We start from the raw sequence: 19,819 nt of genomic DNA on the forward strand, positions 1-19,819 counted from the left end.
TTTCCGGATTGTCAAGGTCAAAGGAGACTTTGCACAGCCTCTTTCACATCTCAGCGCCAGGGCTATTAGGTTAGTGCATAGTGAAAGATATGGGTCTAGTTTCAATCTTTGGCATGTGGAAAGCCAGTTTTGCCAGCACCATTTATTAAAGAGGATATCTTTCTTCCACTGAAGGTGTTTGGCTCTTTTGTCAAAGATTATGTGGTTGAGTATGTCTGGAGTTGTTTCTGCATCTTCTAGTCTGTTCCAATGATCCTCAGGTCTGTTCTTTTGCCAGTACCATGCTGTTTTTTTTTTTTATCACAGTGTCTTTGTAGTATAATTGTAATACCCCCTGGCTTGCCTTTGTTGTCCAGATATAAGGGCTTTTTAAAGTACAGTAGTGAAGGAAAATCCTTTCAGTAGGCATAATTTCAAGGAGCTTAACTGACTGTTCATTCATTTTTCTTGGAAGAAGTGGCAACATATGCTACTGTATACTGATTTGTCATCTCTGGCTGATGCTTTGGATGAACAGAAATGCCTTAGAAGGAATATAATTGGAAAAGTGGTGACAAGCACATGTAGGAGAGATGTAGACAGGCATCTCCTATGTGAGTTACAACCAAAGGGTCAGTGTTCTGTGGACAACAGTCATTCTCTTTTCCCAGCTCTTCCTGTCATTGTCTAAAAGTGTGGTCATGATCACAGAGATGTAGGTTATTATGGTTTGCATCTGGATGTGCCCCCCAAAGCCTCATGTGTTCATAGGTGGGGCTTTTTGGAGGTGGCTGGATCTGGGGTATGTGACACTGGGGTTAAGGGTGTATGATAACTAAATTGGCTTAGCATAGTTCTGGGTGTGGATAATGGAAGGCCCACTCTGGGTGTGGGTAGCACCAATGAATAGGCTTGTAACCTGGATGGAATATAAAGGGAGGCTTGCTGTTGCTGTTGCTGTGGCCTCCTGCCTTCCCTTCCATGGACTGTTTCTTCTCTGCCACGCCATCCTGCCTTGGAGCCAGCTGAGCATGGACTGAGAACTCTACAAATTGTGAGCCAAAATAAACCTTCCCCCCTTTAACCTGTGGGTGTTGGGTATTTTGTCTCAGCAATGAGAAAAGTAACCAAGGCAGAGGTTATACAGGGACTGAGCAACATAGACTTCCACTAATCAAGACTAAGTTGGCCACTAAGTATTGAACCCAGAGCCAGGATGTCACTAAGGTGACACTGCTGAGTTTCTAAGCTTCCAGAAACAGACACAACAGTGAGGCCCCTACAAGACACCATTCCCCATTGTGATCATCCAGCTGCCTTTTGGCAGGTTGAACACATGGGACTGCTTCTTGGAAAGGAAGCATTTTGTTCTAACTATAATAGACACTCTGGGTATGGTTTTACCTTTTATGTGTGCAAAAATTCTTAGAAAACTACCATCCATGGACCTATAGAATATATAATAAACCATCATGGGATTCACCACAGCACTGCTTCTGATCAAGGAATTTATAGCAAATGAAGTGTGGCCATGGTCATGCTCATGGAATTCAGTAGTCTTACCATGGTCTCAATTAGTGTGTACTATCTGACTTCATCAACTGGTGATATGGCTTTCTGAATACTCACTTATAACAAACCATGAAGGACTAGGGAAATGTTCCCAAGGAAGTGGTGGATGCACCCAACATATGGTCATATTTTTCCCATTATCAACATTGATGGGTTCAGGAATCAAGATATGGAAATGAGAGTGACAGCACTCACTGATACCATGGAAAACATTATCTTCCTGTTCCCTTACACACCCTTATGCTTGCTGTCTAAAGATCTTGGTTGAAAGGGAAGAATGTTTCCAGTAGGAGACCTGATGATTATTTCATTGAATTAAAAATTAAAAGTGTGACTTGTTAACGTGACTAAATCAGCAAAACAAAGCATGGATATATTGATTGATACTATCTGGCAAGGAAAAGTTGGAATGAAGGTAGAATATGTCTGAAATACATGACACCCAGGGGGTGTCCCTTAGCATTGCCATGCCCTGTAACTAGTGTCAAACAAAAGTGAAAGATCCTTTTCAGGAAAGACTCCTAATGACCCTAGTCCTCCAGAAAAACAGGATCAGTTCACCACAAAAGACAAAGAATCTGAACAAGCTGAGTAACTCACCAAGTAATCACTTGTATGTGATTCATTTCTTTTCTCTCGCTGCTTGTACAATTTTGTTCTTCTGTTGGATTTCTGGAATCCTAACTGTTATATCCCTATGTGTAGATTTTTTTTGATCAAGGCTATTTGGAGTCCTATATGCCTCACTTATCTGTATGTCAAGTTCTTTTCCCCTCCTTGGGAAGTTTTGTGCCATCACTTCTGTGAACAGTTTTTTTTATGTCATCTGCACTCTCTCCTGTTTCTTCATTGATTCCAATCAGTCTTACGTTATTCTTCTTTGCATTGTCTAGCAGCTGCTGGATTGATTTATCGTGTTCCTTTACAATTTTAAAGCAATTTTTCTTTTCCTGGTCACTAATTGCAGTTTTTTCTTCTATATCTGAAATTCTATCCTCACATTGGTTCATTCTGCTGTGCAGACTTTCGATGGAGTTTTTAATCTCCTGGAAATCTGTTTGCATCTGTTTTATGGATTCCATTTCTTTCCTATGTTGGGATTTCATCATGTTCCTCAGATCCTCTATTTTTTTTTATCTGTGTCCTCTCTATATTTATTAATCATGTCTTGCACCATGAGCAAAATCTTTGCTGTTATCTGAGTAATTATTTCTGATTTCATTTTTCCCAGATCCTCTTTTGTTGCCAGTTCAGAGAGTCCAGGTGGCTGAGTATCACAGTGTTCCATCTCATTTCCCTTTGGGGTTGCTGTAGGTGATCCAGAAGTCTGTTTTTGAGGCTTGTTTACATGTCTTCTCATTTCCACGGGGCTGGGGTGCTTCTGGGGCCTGAGCAGCTCAGTTTCTCTGCCCTAGGAGCTTGGGATGGCCAGTCGTGTGATTTCTATGGAAAGTAATGTAAGCAAGGCTCCTAAAGGACAAGATAAGCATTCTTGAATTAAGAACAGACTAGACAAAATATATGGTTGTAACTAGAACATTGTCCATCTAGTAAGAAGGTTTTAATTGTGGGAAAGGAATTTGGGTAAGACTCTCTGACCTCAGCATATAGGCTTCAGCCAGACTCATGTATATAAACAAGCCAATGTGGGGTCAACTCTTCACAGCCTGCAGTGCTTACAGCCTGCTTTGGGCATAATCGATATTGCAGTGTCCCACAATGGAAGCCTTCCTCTTTCTGTATCTAACTCCATGTTTAGTGAACCATAGTCTTGAGTAAGTACACAGGAGAAAAAAATTGAGCCTTCCATTTTTAAAATGATTTCACTTTATCCTCCAGTTTGGTGAAAGTTTGGCTAGATGTGGACTTGCAGGCTGGAAATAATTTTTCCTATGATGATGAGAGCATCACTGCATGGTCTGATATATTTCTTGTGAGAATTCCAATACTGTAATGGCTGTAAACATTGTGTGTGTGAACTTTTACCTCTGTGACAATACAACATATCAGAATCTATGGGAAACAATGAAAGCAGTCTTACGAGGGAAATTCATAGCAGTGAATATGCATATTAGGAAAACAGAGTGAGCCCAATTAAACAACCTGATGCTGAACCTCAAGCTTCTACAAAAAGAACAGGACAATACCAGAGCTCATACAAGGGAGGAAATTATAAAGATCAGAGGAGAAATCAACGCAATGGCGACTAAGAGAATGATACAAAAAATCAATGAAGCCAAGAGTTGGTTCTTCGAAAGAATCAACAAAATTGACAAACCTTTAGCCAACCTTATCAGAAAAAGGAAAGAAAAGGCCCAAATCCATGCAATTAGGAATGAAAAGGATGAAATTACAACAGACCCAGCAGAAATCCAGAGGATCATCAATACCTACTTCCAGAACCTATATGCCAATAAGATGGACAACACAGAAGAAATGGACAAATTCCTAGATACATGTGAATTACCAAAGTTGAAGGAAGAAGACCTAAAAATTCTAAACAACCCAATATCAACAATTGAATTTGAAAATGTAATAAAAAACTTACCAACTATGAAAAGCCCAGGTCCTTATGGGTTCACTGCTGAATTCTATAAAACATTTAGAGAGGAACTACTGCCACTACTGTTTAAACTCTTGAATGAAATGGAAAAGGAAGCAGTACTCCTGAATTCATTCCTGGAAGCAAACATTACCTTGATCCCGAAAGCAGAAAAAGACCCAACTGAAAAAGAGAACTGTAGGCCAATCTCACTAATGAACATAGATGCAAAAACCCTTAATAAGATATTGGCAAATAGAATGCAGAAGATCATCAATAAGGTCATATACCCTGACCAAGTGGAATTCATCCCAGGGATGCAGGGGTGGTCCAACATACGCAAATCAGTAAATGTAATACACTATATCAATAGAGCTAAGGACAGAAAACATATGATCATCTCAATAGATGCAGAAAAAGCATTTGACAAAATTCAACATGCAATTATGATTAAAACCCTACAAAAAGTGGGAATAGACAGTCTCTACCTCAATCTGATAAAAGCTATCTTTAAAAAACCAACAGCCAATATCATACTAAGTGGTCAAAAACTGAAATACTTCACACTAAAATCAGGAACAAGACAAGAATGTCCACTATTACCACTCCTGTTCAATGTAGTTTTGGAAACATTAGCCACAGCAATTAGACAAGAGAAAGAAAAAAGGAATAAAGATAGGAAATGAAGAAGTCAAATTGTCATTCTTTGCAGATGACATGATACTCTATATAGGAGACCCCAAGAATTCCACCAGAAATCTTCTAGACTTTATAATGAAATTCAGTCAAGTAGCTGGATACGAGGTCAACACACACAAATCAAGAGCTTTCCTCTACATGAACAACAGACTCACTGAGAGAGAAATAGGGCAAACAATTCCTTTCACAATAGCATCCAAAAGTACTGAGAAACCTAGCAATCAACCTAACAAAAGAAATCAAAGACCACTTCTCTGAAAACTATAGCACTCTGAAAAGAGAAACTGAAGATGATATCAGAAAATGGAAAGACATCCCTTGCTCCTGGGCAGGAAGAATCAACACAGTGAAAATGGTTATACTTCCCAAACTGCTATATATTCAATGCAATCCCATTTGAAATTCCAGCAGCATACTTCACAGACCTTGAGAAAGCAATGCAAAAATTCATTTGATACAAGAAGAGACCTAGGATAGCAAAAGCAATTCTAGGCAACAGATACATACCAGGGGGTATCTCAATCCCCAACTTGAAACTATGCTACAAAGCTACTGTGATAAAAACAGCATGGTACTGGCAAAGAAACAGACCTGAGGATCAGTGGAACAGATTAGAAGATGCAGAAACAACTCCAGACACACTGAGCCACCTCATCTCTGAAAAAGGAGTCAAATGCCCTTACTGGAAGAAAGTTAACCTCTTTAATAAATAGTGCTGGAAAAATTGGGTTTCAACTTGCCAAAGATGAAAACTAGACCTATATCTCTCACCATGCACTAAACTAAAATCAAAATGGATTAAAGATCTAAATATTAAAACAGAAATGCTGAACCGGCTGGAACAGTGGTTAAGTAGAACTCTTGAAGACATTGGTGTAGGAAAAGATTTTATGAACAAAATCTCAGGTGCCTGTAAACTAGCACCATCAATCAAAAAGTGGGATTTCTTCTTATTAAAAAGCTTCCACACAGCAAGAGAAACCACCAACAGTGTGAAGAGACAACCCACAATGTGGGAAAAAATTGTCACCTGTTGTTCCTCAGACAAAGGTCTACTATGTTGAATCTATAAAGAACTTAAAAAAATCAGACCTCCCAAATTTAAAGACCCAATTTCAAAATGGGCATCTGAAATGAACAGACATTTCTCAGACAAAGAAGTAGAAATATCAAATAAACATATGAAACAATGTTCAACATCACCGGTCATTCCAGAGATGCAGATGAAAAGAACTGATGGAGCCCGCCATCACTTGTCGAACAACACCTGACTGGGGGAGTGAGGATGAAGAAAAAGAAAGGCAAAGAGACAGAGTCGGGGGAGCTCCCAGCATCCAAGCTACTTTACTGACTTTACTCCTCTCTTTTATAGCACTCAAGAATAGAAAACATCTTACATAAGGCACATCTGGAAAGTCCCCAGGCCTTGAGACAGTCCCGTGTTTTCTTTTCCCTAGCTCCGTGTCCTTGTGCTGTTCTTATCGCTTTCTCCTATGCCTAACTTCTTCAGAGCTGGGCAGCAAGTTCTGTAATATTTCACTTAACCCTTTCGTTGGAAATCCAAGTTGTCCACCTTAATGCTTATAGAGCTGTTGGCTCTCCACAAAGAACACTGAGATTCCACCTCGCCCTAGAAAGAATGGCTGCTATCATGAAATCAACCAATAACAAATGCTGGCGGGGCTGTGGAGAAAGAGGAACCCTGCTCCATTGATGGTGGGAGTGCAGACTGGTGCAACCACTGTGGAAATCAGTATGGAGATACCTCAAAGAACTAGGACTGGAAGTCCCATTTGACCCAGCTATTCCCCTGCTGGGGATCTTCCCCAAAGAATCAAAAGAATCATACCACAGTGATATATGTGCACCCATGTTCATAGGAGCATAGTTTGTAATAGCTAAAACTTGGAAACAGCCCAAATGCCCATCAACTGGAGACTGAATAAAGAAAATGTGGTTTTTAAATAAAATGGAGTACTACTCAGCCATAAAAAATGAGAAATTAGAGACATTTATAGCTAAATTGATGCACATTGAGGCCATCCTTTTAAATGAAATAAATAGGACACACATGTGTAAATACTGAATAGTTTCTCTGGTGTGAGAAACTGAAAGTGTAAATAAGGACTAAATGTATAATAGGTAATGTGAAATAGGAAGAAAAGGGGCAAAGGGGAAGGAAGTGGGAGGGCTAGGGGAGAGGAAAGAAGGGAATGGAATTAATATGAGAAAATGGAAAAATAGGAACAAAATCTTTGTAAATAGGGAGGAATGGAGGGGTTGAAGGGAGGGCTGGGCAAGGGTGAAAAATAAGAACCAGGAGAGACTATGTAAAGGTGCAAATTTCCAATGGTGAATGTCATTATATTGTACACCTAAAATGTACCAATAAAATTAATTTAAAAGAACTAGTCAGAACCATTTTTTACTTTTTAATTCTTTAAGAAAATTCCAGTCTCAGTTCACATGAAACTACCTGGGATACACCGGAAATTGGGGCCAAGCCTACAAACGGACAATGCAACCTCCCCTCACTGCGCAAGCGCACCTTCGTGTGCTCTTCTGTGCGTGGAGCGCAGCTTCCTGGGCGGACCGGGGCGGGGGCTGCGAAGGGTCAGTCAGCCGCTAACTGGAAGGCAGCGATAGGCACGTGGGAGCATTTCACAGGCGGAAGCCAGGAATAAACACGGAAATTATTATAAAAACATGATGCACCCATTGGGCGAGCAAAACGACAGAGAAAACGCCAGAGAAAATGCCAGAGGGAGCGGAGGGGAAGCAACACGTGGCTTCCACACCCGCCGTCAGCAGCCTTTGTAACAATCACCACGTGAGGCTGCTGGGCTGCGTTTTCCTTCTCTGATCCCCGAATACGAGAGGACATGATGTGGGTGACATTTTGGGGGAAAGCATGCAGGTGTCACCGGTGGCTGCCCTGCCGGGTCTGTCCTGTCGGGAGTGCGTGTGGATGGACGCTCCACGGACAAGGCGACTCGGAACTCCTAGCCACAGGCACAGAGACGATGGCCCTGGGGCGTCAGTGCAGACACACGGGGGGTCACATGCGCAGGAAGTAAGCCTGTGTTGTGGTCAGGGGCTGAAAACGCCTTGTATCCCTGTGCATATCCCGACTCGTACGTCCCTTTAACCTTCCCGAGGGCTCATGTTTTGTGTGAGCACAGGATCACTTTAGTTGTTTATTTGAACTGATACATGAAAACATAAAATTTGTTCATAATAATGAGAACCCTGTGGCATCTTGGTATATGCACACATTGCATCAGGTTTAGTTCGGGTTAAATATCTTCCCCTCCACACAAGTCTGTATTTTGGCCTCTAGCCCTGGGCCATCTGCTCGCCAAGCCTTTTGTCAGCCATGCCTTGGCCCTCTCAGAAATGTGCCTGCACCAGTTCTTCATAGTTACATCTGACAACCACCCTGATGACCCTTTGGTAACCTAGAGTGGATTTCTCTACCATGCTTCTATGCCGGTGGTATCTTCGGTATTTCTGCCAGGTTAAGAGCCAAGAAAGCATTTAGTAACACTTGAAGGAATTTCTGACACAATATATTTTGCTTAATTACTGGTATCATCCTTTAATATATGAATCCATTTGCAAAAAAATTTACTTAGATTTTGGTAAAGTTGTATTTCACAGTTTCACTACCAAGAAAATAACAGAATTCAGGAGACATTTCATTTTATAAAATATATGCGAATATTTATTTTGTATTAAATTTATCACACCCTTTATTTTAAATAGTAGGAAAACACATCTGTCTACATTTTTAACAGTTTTGAAGTCATATAGAAATGAAATTAAAAGTGTGTTACTTTTAAGTGCTAAGGGCCCATCTCTCCTGCGTTCTTTTTTTTTTTTTTGGTACTGGGGATTGAACTCGGGTCCTTGTGCTTCTGCAGCAGGCAGTGAAACCACTGAGCCAAATCCCCAGCCCCTCTCCTGTGTTCTTACGTGTGATGGCTTCACCTTCTGACAAGTCCAAAGAAAGGAAGAATAAAGGAAAAACATGCAGGTAGAATCTGCTTTCTGCTTTTAAATCTCCATCCTCAGACCCAAGTTAGAAAGGAAAGACTTGGGAAACTGAAGGAAAATTTTCCTTTCTTCAAGCTTACATAAGAATATCCATAAAACAAAGTTCTGTCTACACTTCATTTAAAAATTTGAATAGTAAATAATTTTTAAAGTATCTACTCAATAGTTCTAGAATATTTGGCTCATGGAAGTTAAATCATTTAAGAAATAATTTACATTCTTCAGAATTTATTGTGCAATTAGTCTTCTAATGGTGGTTGTGGTGAAGCAGAGCTCCAGGAGGGAAAGACTGTGGAGGAGGAAGGACACGGGGCTGTGGAGATGCGGGACCACACGGGGCAGCGGGGTGACAGCTGAGTCGCTGGGGGCGATCATGGTGTAGAAGATGACAGTGGCCCAGAGGAGAGCCATCGCTATCTGGGGCCTCTCCGACAAGCTGGGGAGGATGAAGTATGCCGGGAAACTCTAGTTGGTCATTTTGGGTGCTTTTGTCTTTGGGTTTTGGATGTAATGATCAGTTTCAGTAAGTAGATAATTTAGAAACGCCGTACTGTTATTTGTTTAGAGAAGGCAAACATAATTAGATTTCCCAGGCAGTATTCCAATAGGACATGTGAATATTTTCCCCTATGTTATACCAACAAAAGACAGCATCTCTCCATAAGTCTCAGTTCCGGGACGTGTTGTCCCCCTGAGCCCGATGGCTCTCTGTTCCCTTTCTAATCTTCTCATTGCAGAGGTGCGCAGCTTCTGACCGGGGGGAACAGGTCGGTGGTGGAGTTGAGCAGACCCCATGCCAGCTGCCCTGAAGCCCCGCAGCCTGTCCATTTGTTTGGGGACCCACCTTGGGCTGCCAGCTCCGAGATGCTTCCTAGAAGTACAAGGCCTTGTGCAGACGTCAGGAAATGGGCAGCGAAGTTGCGACCACTTCTGTTTCCACTGGGCAAACAGCACAAGGAGCTTGGAGGAAGCCGGGACCTTCAGGATGTCCCTGTGCATGGCCGGTCCCTGGGATGTTTCAAAGACCTGAAGAATGAAAGAAGTGCTTCCTTTCCTTTGGCAAAGGAACTTAGCTATCACCTTAACTGCTTTCAGTTGATCCAATACTTGTCATTTCTTTGTCCTGAGGGCATTCAAAATACCGTTTCCCCGCGCTTGTGGGACACACAGTACGTTTTTGTTAGTTGCATTCGCCCTACGGTGACTACAACCGCACAGTTTCTTCTTCCCACCTCATGGTAACATTGTACCCGTTGCACTCACCTGCCCTGGACCCTTGTGATCACTATTCTACCCTCAACTTTTAGGACATAGTTTTAAAAATTGCAATTATGAGCAGTGGCTCCTGGGTTATTTCACTTAATGCAGTATACTCCAGGTTAGCCATGTTATTGCAAATGACAGGATTTTGATTGTGTTGTGTATGTGTGGCTGAACCAGCACTCCACTGTGTGCACGCATCACAACTAACTTCATCCATTCAACTCCTGATGGACACTTTGGTTTTTTCTATTGCTTTGCAACTGTTAAGAATGCTGCAATGATTACGCGAGGCCAGGTACACCAGCACACCTCTCTGGTACACCAATTTCATTTCCTTTGGAAATACACCCAGTAGTAGGATAACTAGATAAAATAGTAGTTCTATTTAAAAATTTTGGAGAATCTCTATACTGTTTTCCATAATGACTGGAATAATTTATCTCCCTGCCAATAGTAGGTAAGGGTGCTCCTTCTCTACACTCTTGGTAGCATTTGGTATTTTTGTCTTTTTGATAATGGCCAATCTAACAGAAGAGAGGTGATGTTATCAGTGTGGTTTTAAATCTCTCAACTTCATGTGAGCACGTGGTATCACTGGCATTTCCAACAGAACAGAGCAGTAGAGAAGGCTCATTTAACCTGAACAGAAATTCTCAACTAAATTTGCCTATTTAGTTATATCTTCTTTGAACTCACCAAGCAACTGATTGATCTGTCTTGTTATTTCCACTGATCTCCTCTCGGGTATTTCTATCCTATGGCTTCTGAGTGCCTCCTCCTGCTGCCCCTTGGATCAGTTTTGAGAGAGCTGGGAAATTTTGGAGGAAGTAATTTTTGTGATTCAAATTTTAATCTTATTTATATATTATTTTTATTACAGTGTAGCATAAGATGTGTGTTGAATAAATGAAAGATTGAATGCCTGCTGCCATCCATTCTACTGGATTATAAATAAGTAAGGTAACTCACAGCTCAGTTCAGAAGCTGCCTCTTGCAGGGAGATGCCCTAAATTGTTCTTCTAGTCAGAATTAATATTTTCCCCACAGGTTCATGAATGTTGTTGAACCCTCAATCTGCCACAGAACACTAATGTTATCGAGAGGCCACATGCACTAGAGCTGTGGGATCTGACCATGCACACAGAAACAAATTAATCTCCCATGACGGTGAGCACATAGCTGAAGTATCTCAGTACTGATCATGCACACTGAAATGAACATGGTTTCTTAGACATAAAGTCACACTGCTACCAAGTAGAGACTCAAACAAGGGAGAATGTATACATATTTAACTCTTCATTTGTATATAAATCTATATTTCTGGAAAATTAGCATGAAAATGAATAGGAGAATGAACTTCTATAGACTCTGTAGGTAAACACCTCCACTGTTAATAATGCACCCCCTTTCACGTCATTGTTTCTCTCTGTCCCTAGTCTGTAGAAAACCTAATGACCTTTTTCTCTAAATATCTCAACATGTGTCTCCTAAAAATATGAAAATTCTTCTACATAGTCAAAGACCAGTCATCAACTACAGAAAATATAACATCAAAACTACCCAATTGTATAAGTATCTGAATGGACAAAGAGGGCACAAATGGAGATCTTTCCAGTACAGTGAAGCAATTCCCGAAAAAGGGACAAGTGTGGAATGAGCCCTCATGATGTGAGAGTCTGAGGAACAATGGTCCCATAAGACCCGAAATCTCGGATGAGCAGAGAGGAGGAACTGAACCCACGAGTACATGCATTCCCTATTTTACCATGTCGTGAAAGGCAGGTCTCACACTGCGCATTTTCTTCAGAGCTTCTGTGACATCCTTGTTCCTAAGACTATAGATTAAGGGGTTCAGCACAGGAGTGAGTATTGTGTAGAACACAGACACCACCATGTCCTTCTCGGGGGTGTGGTAGGAGCTGGGAAGCATGTAGGTGTACACGGCAGCACCATAGAAGAGAAGCACCACGCTCATGTGGGAGGAGCAGGTGGCCAGCGCCTTCTTCCGGCCCTCTGCTGAGTTCATCCTGAGCACGGTGAGGAGGATGCAGGTGTAGGAGCTTGAGATGACTGTCACGGGGATAAGGAGCATGAGGACACAGCACAGGTACATGAGCGCCTCATAGAGCGAGGTGTCTGAGCAGGAGAGCTTCATCACAGCTGGGACTTCACAGAAGAAGTGATGGATCTCCCGGGAGTGGCAGAAGGGGAAGGTCATGGTCACAGGGGTCAGCATGAAGCCGTCCACTGACCCCAGGAACCAGCAGCCAGATGCAAGGAGGAGACACACTCTGTGGCTCATCAGGATAGGGTAATGCAGGGGACGGCAGATGGCCACATAGCGGTCATAGGACATGGCTGCCAGAAGAAAAAACTCTGAGCCAACTACGGTCAAGTAGAGGAACATCTGCATTCCACACTCAGGAGCTGAGATCCTGTTCTCACCCATGACCTGGTCCATGAGCATCTTGGGCACAGTGGTGGAAATGTACACCATGTCCATGAGGGACAACTGGCTGATGAGAAAGTACATGGGTGTGTGGAGGCGGGTGTCGGCGCGTATCAGGAGGATCAGCAGTGCGTTTCCTGACAAGGCCATCAGGAGCATCACAAAGAGGACCAGGCACAGCAGAGCTGGGTGTCTGGACCGAGGGAAGAGCCCCACCAGGATGAAATCCACCCATCCAGTGCGGTTGGGCATCCAGGTGGGGTTGTCCATGGGGTTCCACCTGGACCAGGAAGAGAAGTTGGGGGTTAATGCAACGTGACCCTCTGGAAGACTGTTTAGTGAGCATCATGCAGGTGTGCGCACGAACCTGACTGCACAAGCAGAGGCAGCCCCACAGGCCTGGGAACCTGATGATTGTAAGTTGCCTACAATTCATCAGATTTAAAGGAACTAATTCATAATTACGGCCAAAAGGGATTGTGACTTACAGCATTGTCTTTGGAGTTCACACGAACTTTCTTGGTCACAGTGTTCTCTATGAACAAGCATTAGAAATCTGCAGAATCCTTGTCCCATGGTAACACAGTGTCAGTCAGAAAATGGAAGAAATGTAAACCAAAACTCATTGTTTTCAGAATTTTGTTACTGATGTGGTAAGTCTTAACTTCTCTGGTATAAGGGTCAACTCCACTGCTGTTATTTTCCTGTTCTGGGATTGAACCCAGGTCCTTCTCCCTAAATAAAACCCCTAGCTTTTTTTTGGCCCAGAGTGGGCTGGAACTTGCAATCTGCCTGCCTCAGCCTCCTAGAGTACAAGCTGGATTTCAAGCATGTGTTGCCACATTCAGCCCCAACTGGGATTTAAAAAACTTCCAGAGGTGTCTTGCACATAGAAAGTATGTGGAAAGTAATTGAAATATAATTTGGGAAAGCCAATTCAAATACTGAAACTGCCCATGGGCCATACTACGAGGTTCTGTGGTTAATGAGCCGCATGTTCTCACCAGTAGGTCCAACCCTAGAGACCAAGCACTGTGGAGAGAAGCCCTCACTGTGCCCGTAGCCAACTGTCCATCCTGCTCCTCTTCTACCTGCAGCCCTCTATCTTCTGTACCTAAAAGAAAGATGAGAATAATATTGGATTTCAAGCTCCTGAAGATTTAATGAAGCAAGGTCAAGCAAGAGGCTAGAATGGTGCCATAGCCAACTGAATAAATAGACCCACTGTTAGAGTTTCCTAGTGGCACTGATTACCGTGAGTAGCTTGCCTTACAGTGGCTGCTAAGGGCCTTGCTGGATGAGACACACTCTCAGATCTCCAGTTTTAGTGCCTAGTTATAGAATTAACAATTTGGTTTTCATCATAAGGTGGGAAAAGACCTACAGATAAATGAAGCATAAAACACACTTTAAGAAAACAATTTCTATTTGAAAATATGTTCCTACATACTTGCTGCATATAAATCTGTATGAACTTTAAATAGAGATTGATATAAACATATGCACATGAATATATAAGTCGAAATACATGTGTAGGTTATATATTTATTAATTTAACCCTGGTTAAGCGTAGCTTTATGGGAAAATCCCATCTTTTTGTTTTCTACTGTACATTTTCCAAGTTCATGTCCTTAAAGCTCCTACTATTGGATCTCAAAGAAGTAACTGCGCTTTGTAGGATCGCTGTTATTTACTAAAGATTTGGATGTTTTTGCAAACATCAGGTACTTTATTGACCACCATAACTGAGTTTGCATGAAAACCTCGAAGTGGAAAGAAAAACTGCACACCACTGTGAAGTCTCCGAGTCCATTTCCCTGTTTCCTCCAAGTTGCTGCTCTTGGACCACCACCATGCTGGGTGCTGAAAACAAATCCAGGTCATGTGGAACACGGTTACTCTTAATGAGGTCACTGTCAGTCCATGAATAGAAAAGGTTGTTTATAGAGAGTATAAGTGATTCAAAGTAGAATTTTTAACAAGCTATTGAATAAGTAATAAAGTGCAGCTGGCAGAAAGTATATATGCTCTTTCTGATGAGCATCAATAACATCTTGACATTTTCAACTTTTCCTCTTCTGACATAGTGAATTTAAATTTTCATAGCCCTCCCTAACAGGAAGGAACTAATATTTCTTCCTTCTGGGAAGACACTAGCAATGGTATGACGTGGGAATATTTAAGAGAAAAATTACAAGATTCAAAGACATTTTATACTCCTGTAATAATACAAAAAGTTGTTTCTAACCTCCAGCCCATTAACAATCTCGTGTCCCGAGCAGCTGGTGCAATAGATGGACAATCCTGTGAATGTATTCAAAGCCTTACTCGCTGTGTCAGATGAGCCTGGGACAGTCGCAGGGGACTGCTTTCCATCGGTTTTGCCTCCGTTGGCAGATGGACACTGAGCCCTTTGTCAAAATGTAGAACTTCCCAACAAGCTGCAGGACACACCTGCTGGCCCAGTGTGTATTTCTACACGAAGGGGGGCCAGGATCAGGGCAGTGAGCAGCAGGTGTGAGTGCCAGGTGTGGTCTGCTGGGTGAACAGAGGGAGACAGGAAGGAGTTGTGGGGTGAGGGTGCTGGGAGCGTCTCCACTGCTCCTTGTTCAGTTGAAGTCAAGGTCATCATCCACACACAGCAGCCACCGTGGACCCTGGAAAGGTGCAGAAACACTGTGTGTGCTACACAGGGGCCCAACCTGCCTGCTTGTTCTTTGTCTTCATAGTTCTATTGCTCGAGTCTCGAGTAAACAACTTACTGTGTGTTTAACTCGGGGATCCTTAATGCTGCTGGTGGCATAACACCCAGCCATTACGGGAAGCTGAGGTCATCCCAGAAGTGTTCCAGTGCTTTGGCACTTCCCCTTCCCCGAGAGCCTATGAGGTATTTACTCACCTTATTTTCTCCTTTTGCACATTAAAACTTCAGGTCATCAGAGTATCTGCCTAACATAGCTCCACTAACCTGAGAGAGGACGCCTGTGGATGCAGAGTGCTCAGTGCCTCGGTTCTCCCAGAAACGTCGTCCTCCCTCTGTGGTCCACGAGTTAGATTTAAACCCTACTCAGTTTCATCCAGGAAACATAAATGTGACGGAGACACTGCTGCTAGTATTATGGCCACCCTTAGAAGTCACCCCCATGTGAAGTAAAACATCACTTTCTCTCTGTAGCATTTCAGTCTCAGGAAAGCAAATACATCCTTGTAAAAATAAAGAAGAAATACATTCTTTGGTCTATACATATTGGAAATAAAAATCCCATTTCTTGATACATTGCAGGAAATTGATGCTACATGAAGTTTTCAGAAGGAAGCACATTTTCTTTTCTCCAGAAAAGTATATCCTAGAGAAAAGGAAGGAAACGTCAAGAGCTAATAGAAAGTTTCGGCAGCAGATCCACGAGTCCAGAGCAGTGGCTGCCCTCTGCTCTCCAAGCGCTCTCTGCCTGTCTGGTGAGCGCCCCTCAGACGGTCCTGCAGCCCTACATGCCAGCTGGCGGGTGTGGACAGGTTAAATGTGCACAGAACTTGGAGCAGTGACATCAGCCCTGGTTTGACTACGCTCATATGGGATTGGATCAAAGTTTTCTGTTAATAAAGCCTCTCTGGGACTTTGAAAAAGAATGCAATTAAGAAAGCCAAAGTAGCAACTACTTTCCCTACAGTTCTAGTTTTCCTGTGTCTTTAAAAATTTTTCCTATGATTTTTAAACTCAAATTCTTTTTTTTTCTTAAAAAAAGCTGCTTTATTGACTCTAGTGGCAAGTTTATAAAAAGTTAACATGTCTTGCTCTATTCAGATTTACATTGATATAATTATATGTGTACAGTTCTTATTTCAGTCATGTTCTACACCAAAGACAAATATTCAAGGGGTTCTCTAAATTTCAAAATTCAAACCACAATGCCTTGACTGAATAACATGATTACAAACAGGTATCGAAAAACTGCAAATGTCCTTGCTTCATAATAGCTCCCTTCTGTCTCTCTTACCTTTTTTCAAAATCTTGTTTCATTAACAATCTGTACTCTTTAAAATGCATTTATAATTTTATAGGTAAGTAATTTGATTTAAATGATTACTTGGATCTTTAAAAAATTTTAAACTGTATTTGAAAAACTATAGAAATGCATTTAATACTAATCGTTGATTAAAATATCAAGAAAGCAAACAAAAAATCTTCTTAAATATCTAAATGCTTAAATAGAGAAAATATCCATCAAAGGTCAAAGCATATTTAATAGCTATATGAGAAAAGTGAAGTGGGCACTTGATACCAGGGAAGATTTAAAAATGAGGGTCTTCAAACAAATGCTGCCTGTGGGCAACCTTGTATTCTGATAATTTAAACCTAATTTATATATATATATATACACATATATATATATACATACATAAAGAATTTTTTAAAAAATCACACCACAAGTAAAAAATTGGTAACTTGTTTACAAAGTACAATATTCCAGTACAGTGTATTCATCTTAAAGAACGTGGCTTCTCAAGTTTTGAAACTTCCTTGGTCTCCATTTCCTTACATGGTTTAATATTCAGTTGTTTGGCATAACACAAGAAACCTGTGTAACGAAGCCTAAGCCCTGAACACCTTCTATTAATTAATTCCAACATTAGCATCAACTCAAATTCTTAAGCAATATTAATCCTAATGTCAAAACTTCCCATTATAAATGATATCTGATCCATGCCATATACGAATAAGTGAATGTATAGCTTTACCATTCTTTGCTCTATAAACTAATTTCTAGAGCTATGTGTACATTCCTCTTTAATCTCCAAGTAAATTTTGTGATATATTGCTATCTTTCACAGTTATAGAATCTGAAACAATTCAACTGATGTGTGAAATATAGCCTCACTAATAGATACTATTGTGAGAATAGAATTGAGGACTATAGGGTTGATAACCCTACCAGTTACCAAGGGATTCCCGGTTGCCTAAGTGAGGGGACAGCAGGGGATGAAAGAATAATATACAAAGAATAATGAATAATAGTTTATTACTTGGGGGGCCAGGAATTAATCTTAGCTCTCCTCTGGCTAAAGACACCTGGTCTTAGCTCTGTCCTGGCTGAGACCATGGGCTGGGGATTAGTCAGTATCCATGATTATACAGCACAGCAAGAGGGCGTGAGGGCAAATGTAGGAAATAGCAGAACTAATGCACTAATGAGGCAGACTGTGAAAGGGGAGGAAGTATGTATCCTTGTGAAGGCCAGGTCACAGTTAACACGGCACCTGTGCTATCTTTCAGGTCACCGCTAACAAGCCACCTGTGTTATCTTTAGCTAAGGTTTGATCTTGGAGAATGGCCGCACAGGGTCCTAATTCCCCAGCTGCAGGGTTTCCTTGCTATAGAGATGTCACAGCCTCATTGATCATTGAGACCTCAACTGTGACCGTTGGCCTAGGGAAGTCTGTCACCGAACAATAGTCAATTAGCAAATCACACTTAGGCCTTGAAGTGACTTATAATTTTAATCAATGGCCGAATTCTAAGTCAAATCAATAATATCTTAAGCCTGCTCAGTGCAGTTTCAAGCTGGTCTCCTGCAGAGTGTGTCCTCATTTCTTTTTCTTCTACCTTCTTTACTTATGTGTCCCATTTCCTGTCATTCACCTGCTATCTATGTTGCTTTAGGGTTAAATTTAATTTTAATGCATATTACGGTTTGTAGCTAAAATGGCTCCAAAGCCTCATGCATTTGGAAGGTGCACTGGTTACTCATCGGGGCTGAGGAGCAGGACAATGGGCACAGCTCAGAAGTGGCCAAGGTACAGGCACCAAAAAGCACTGGCTGCAGTCTAAATGCAGTTGCCCCTGCTGGCCATGCGGACAGCAAAGCTCGGGACACCCTAGCTGGTCCCACACATACACAGGGCAGCCGGGTGCAGGCAGAGCTCTGGGCAGACCCTTGGTTTTCTTCTTGTTTTTGGATTTTTGAAATATTTGAAGTCTCTTAGCTTTACTACTGATTGACTACTTAAATACCCTGTTTAAATTTTCTTACAACAGATTTCACACAATAACCAAATCATTTTGGTACCAATTTTGGTACTATTGGATGTACTAAATAGAAACCATGTATCTTTATTGCAAGATGAACAGCATAGCTAAAGTTTAGGCTATACTGAATTAATAAGTGTAAAAGTACTGTATTTGTTTGACTTGGATTCAAATTAAACATTTCCACTTGCAGCAAATACTCCTCAAAAAATGTCTAACATTTTTAGGGGTTAAAAACAAACAAACAAGATAATCAGCTTTGGACAAGGACAAAGTTTTAAATTAGCTGAAATTTCTTTTAATTAAAAGACCAAGGGATAAGAAGCTCCTTTATTACAGTACCTTACATATGGCTCTTTATATATAAAGTAGACATTAGAGAGTCGAATGTTTACACTAGCACCAAACTCAGGTGAACAGTGAAGCAAGGTTTCTTTTACTGGCACTGAGATTGTATTCATCTTTGCATGCAATATGTTCTTTGGTAGACTTAATCATTTGATGGAATTATAGAATTTGCAAAGGAAAATAGTAAAGTAATTCATGTAAGTTTTGGGCACAACTTATCACCATAAACTGTTTATACAGACTTAAGGAAAGTCTATATTGCCTGAGAACTTTCCAATTAGCATTAAGTAAAGTGGGATAAATGAGTTTTTAAAATACTTTTCATGATGTTTCTTGTAACTGGACAAATTTTGAAGCATATGGAATTCTTTCAATTCATAATGGCTGCTGCTTTGTCCCTTTCACCCCCCACAAACAGGTCTATAAAGCGTCATTTTGGAACAGCCATCTGAAACACTCTAGTCAAGCATCTAAACAATGTTAGCAGCAGTTTTTGACTATACCATAACATTTTCATATTTGTGCCTTTTACTCTTGAGCATGGAGGTTGAAAGTGGATCATGGTCAATCAATCACAGCAAAAGAAAGGAATATTATATAATTTTAATCTGTCGTACATCAAGGCAATGTATGTGATATCACAAAATTTCAATGTCAATTTGGTCTGAAAACTTATTTTCCTGTGCAGTGAGCTTTCTTCCATCCAGTGGTATATTTCTAAAGTGGTTTGTATTTTCCTCTTATCCAGATCCCAAAGTTTTTCCCAGTATGGATACAGAATTGAAATATTTTAATATCTTTTGGGTGACATAAGATTAGTGTCATAATTGTATAATTACAAATGGAGCCACCCATACTGCTATAGCTCTAAACTCATATTAGACAA

General features: G+C 41.1%; 1 protein-coding gene across 1 annotated transcript; it reads right to left on the reverse strand.

Annotated features, from left to right (window-relative positions):
• Positions 1-11,867: 11,867 nt before the first annotated feature.
• Positions 11,868-12,830, reverse strand: LOC101697316 (olfactory receptor 2T5-like). The gene has a single exon (XM_004841936.1). It carries the CDS (start codon positions 12,828-12,830, stop codon positions 11,868-11,870), a length of 963 nt encoding a protein of 320 aa, XP_004841993.1.
• Between the last annotated feature and the right edge of the window lie 6,989 nt (positions 12,831-19,819).

The sequence above is a fragment of the Heterocephalus glaber genome, unplaced genomic scaffold, assembly GCF_053883595.1.
Source record: "Heterocephalus glaber isolate CG9 unplaced genomic scaffold, H.glaber_assembly_v1.0 deba00001466, whole genome shotgun sequence".
Taxonomy (NCBI): domain Eukaryota; kingdom Metazoa; phylum Chordata; class Mammalia; order Rodentia; family Bathyergidae; genus Heterocephalus; species Heterocephalus glaber.

Coding starts and splice junctions, on each gene's coding strand:
- LOC101697316 (XM_004841936.1), bottom strand. CDS start 12,830: ATGGACAACCCCACCTGGATGCCCAACCGCACTGGATGGGTGGATTTC.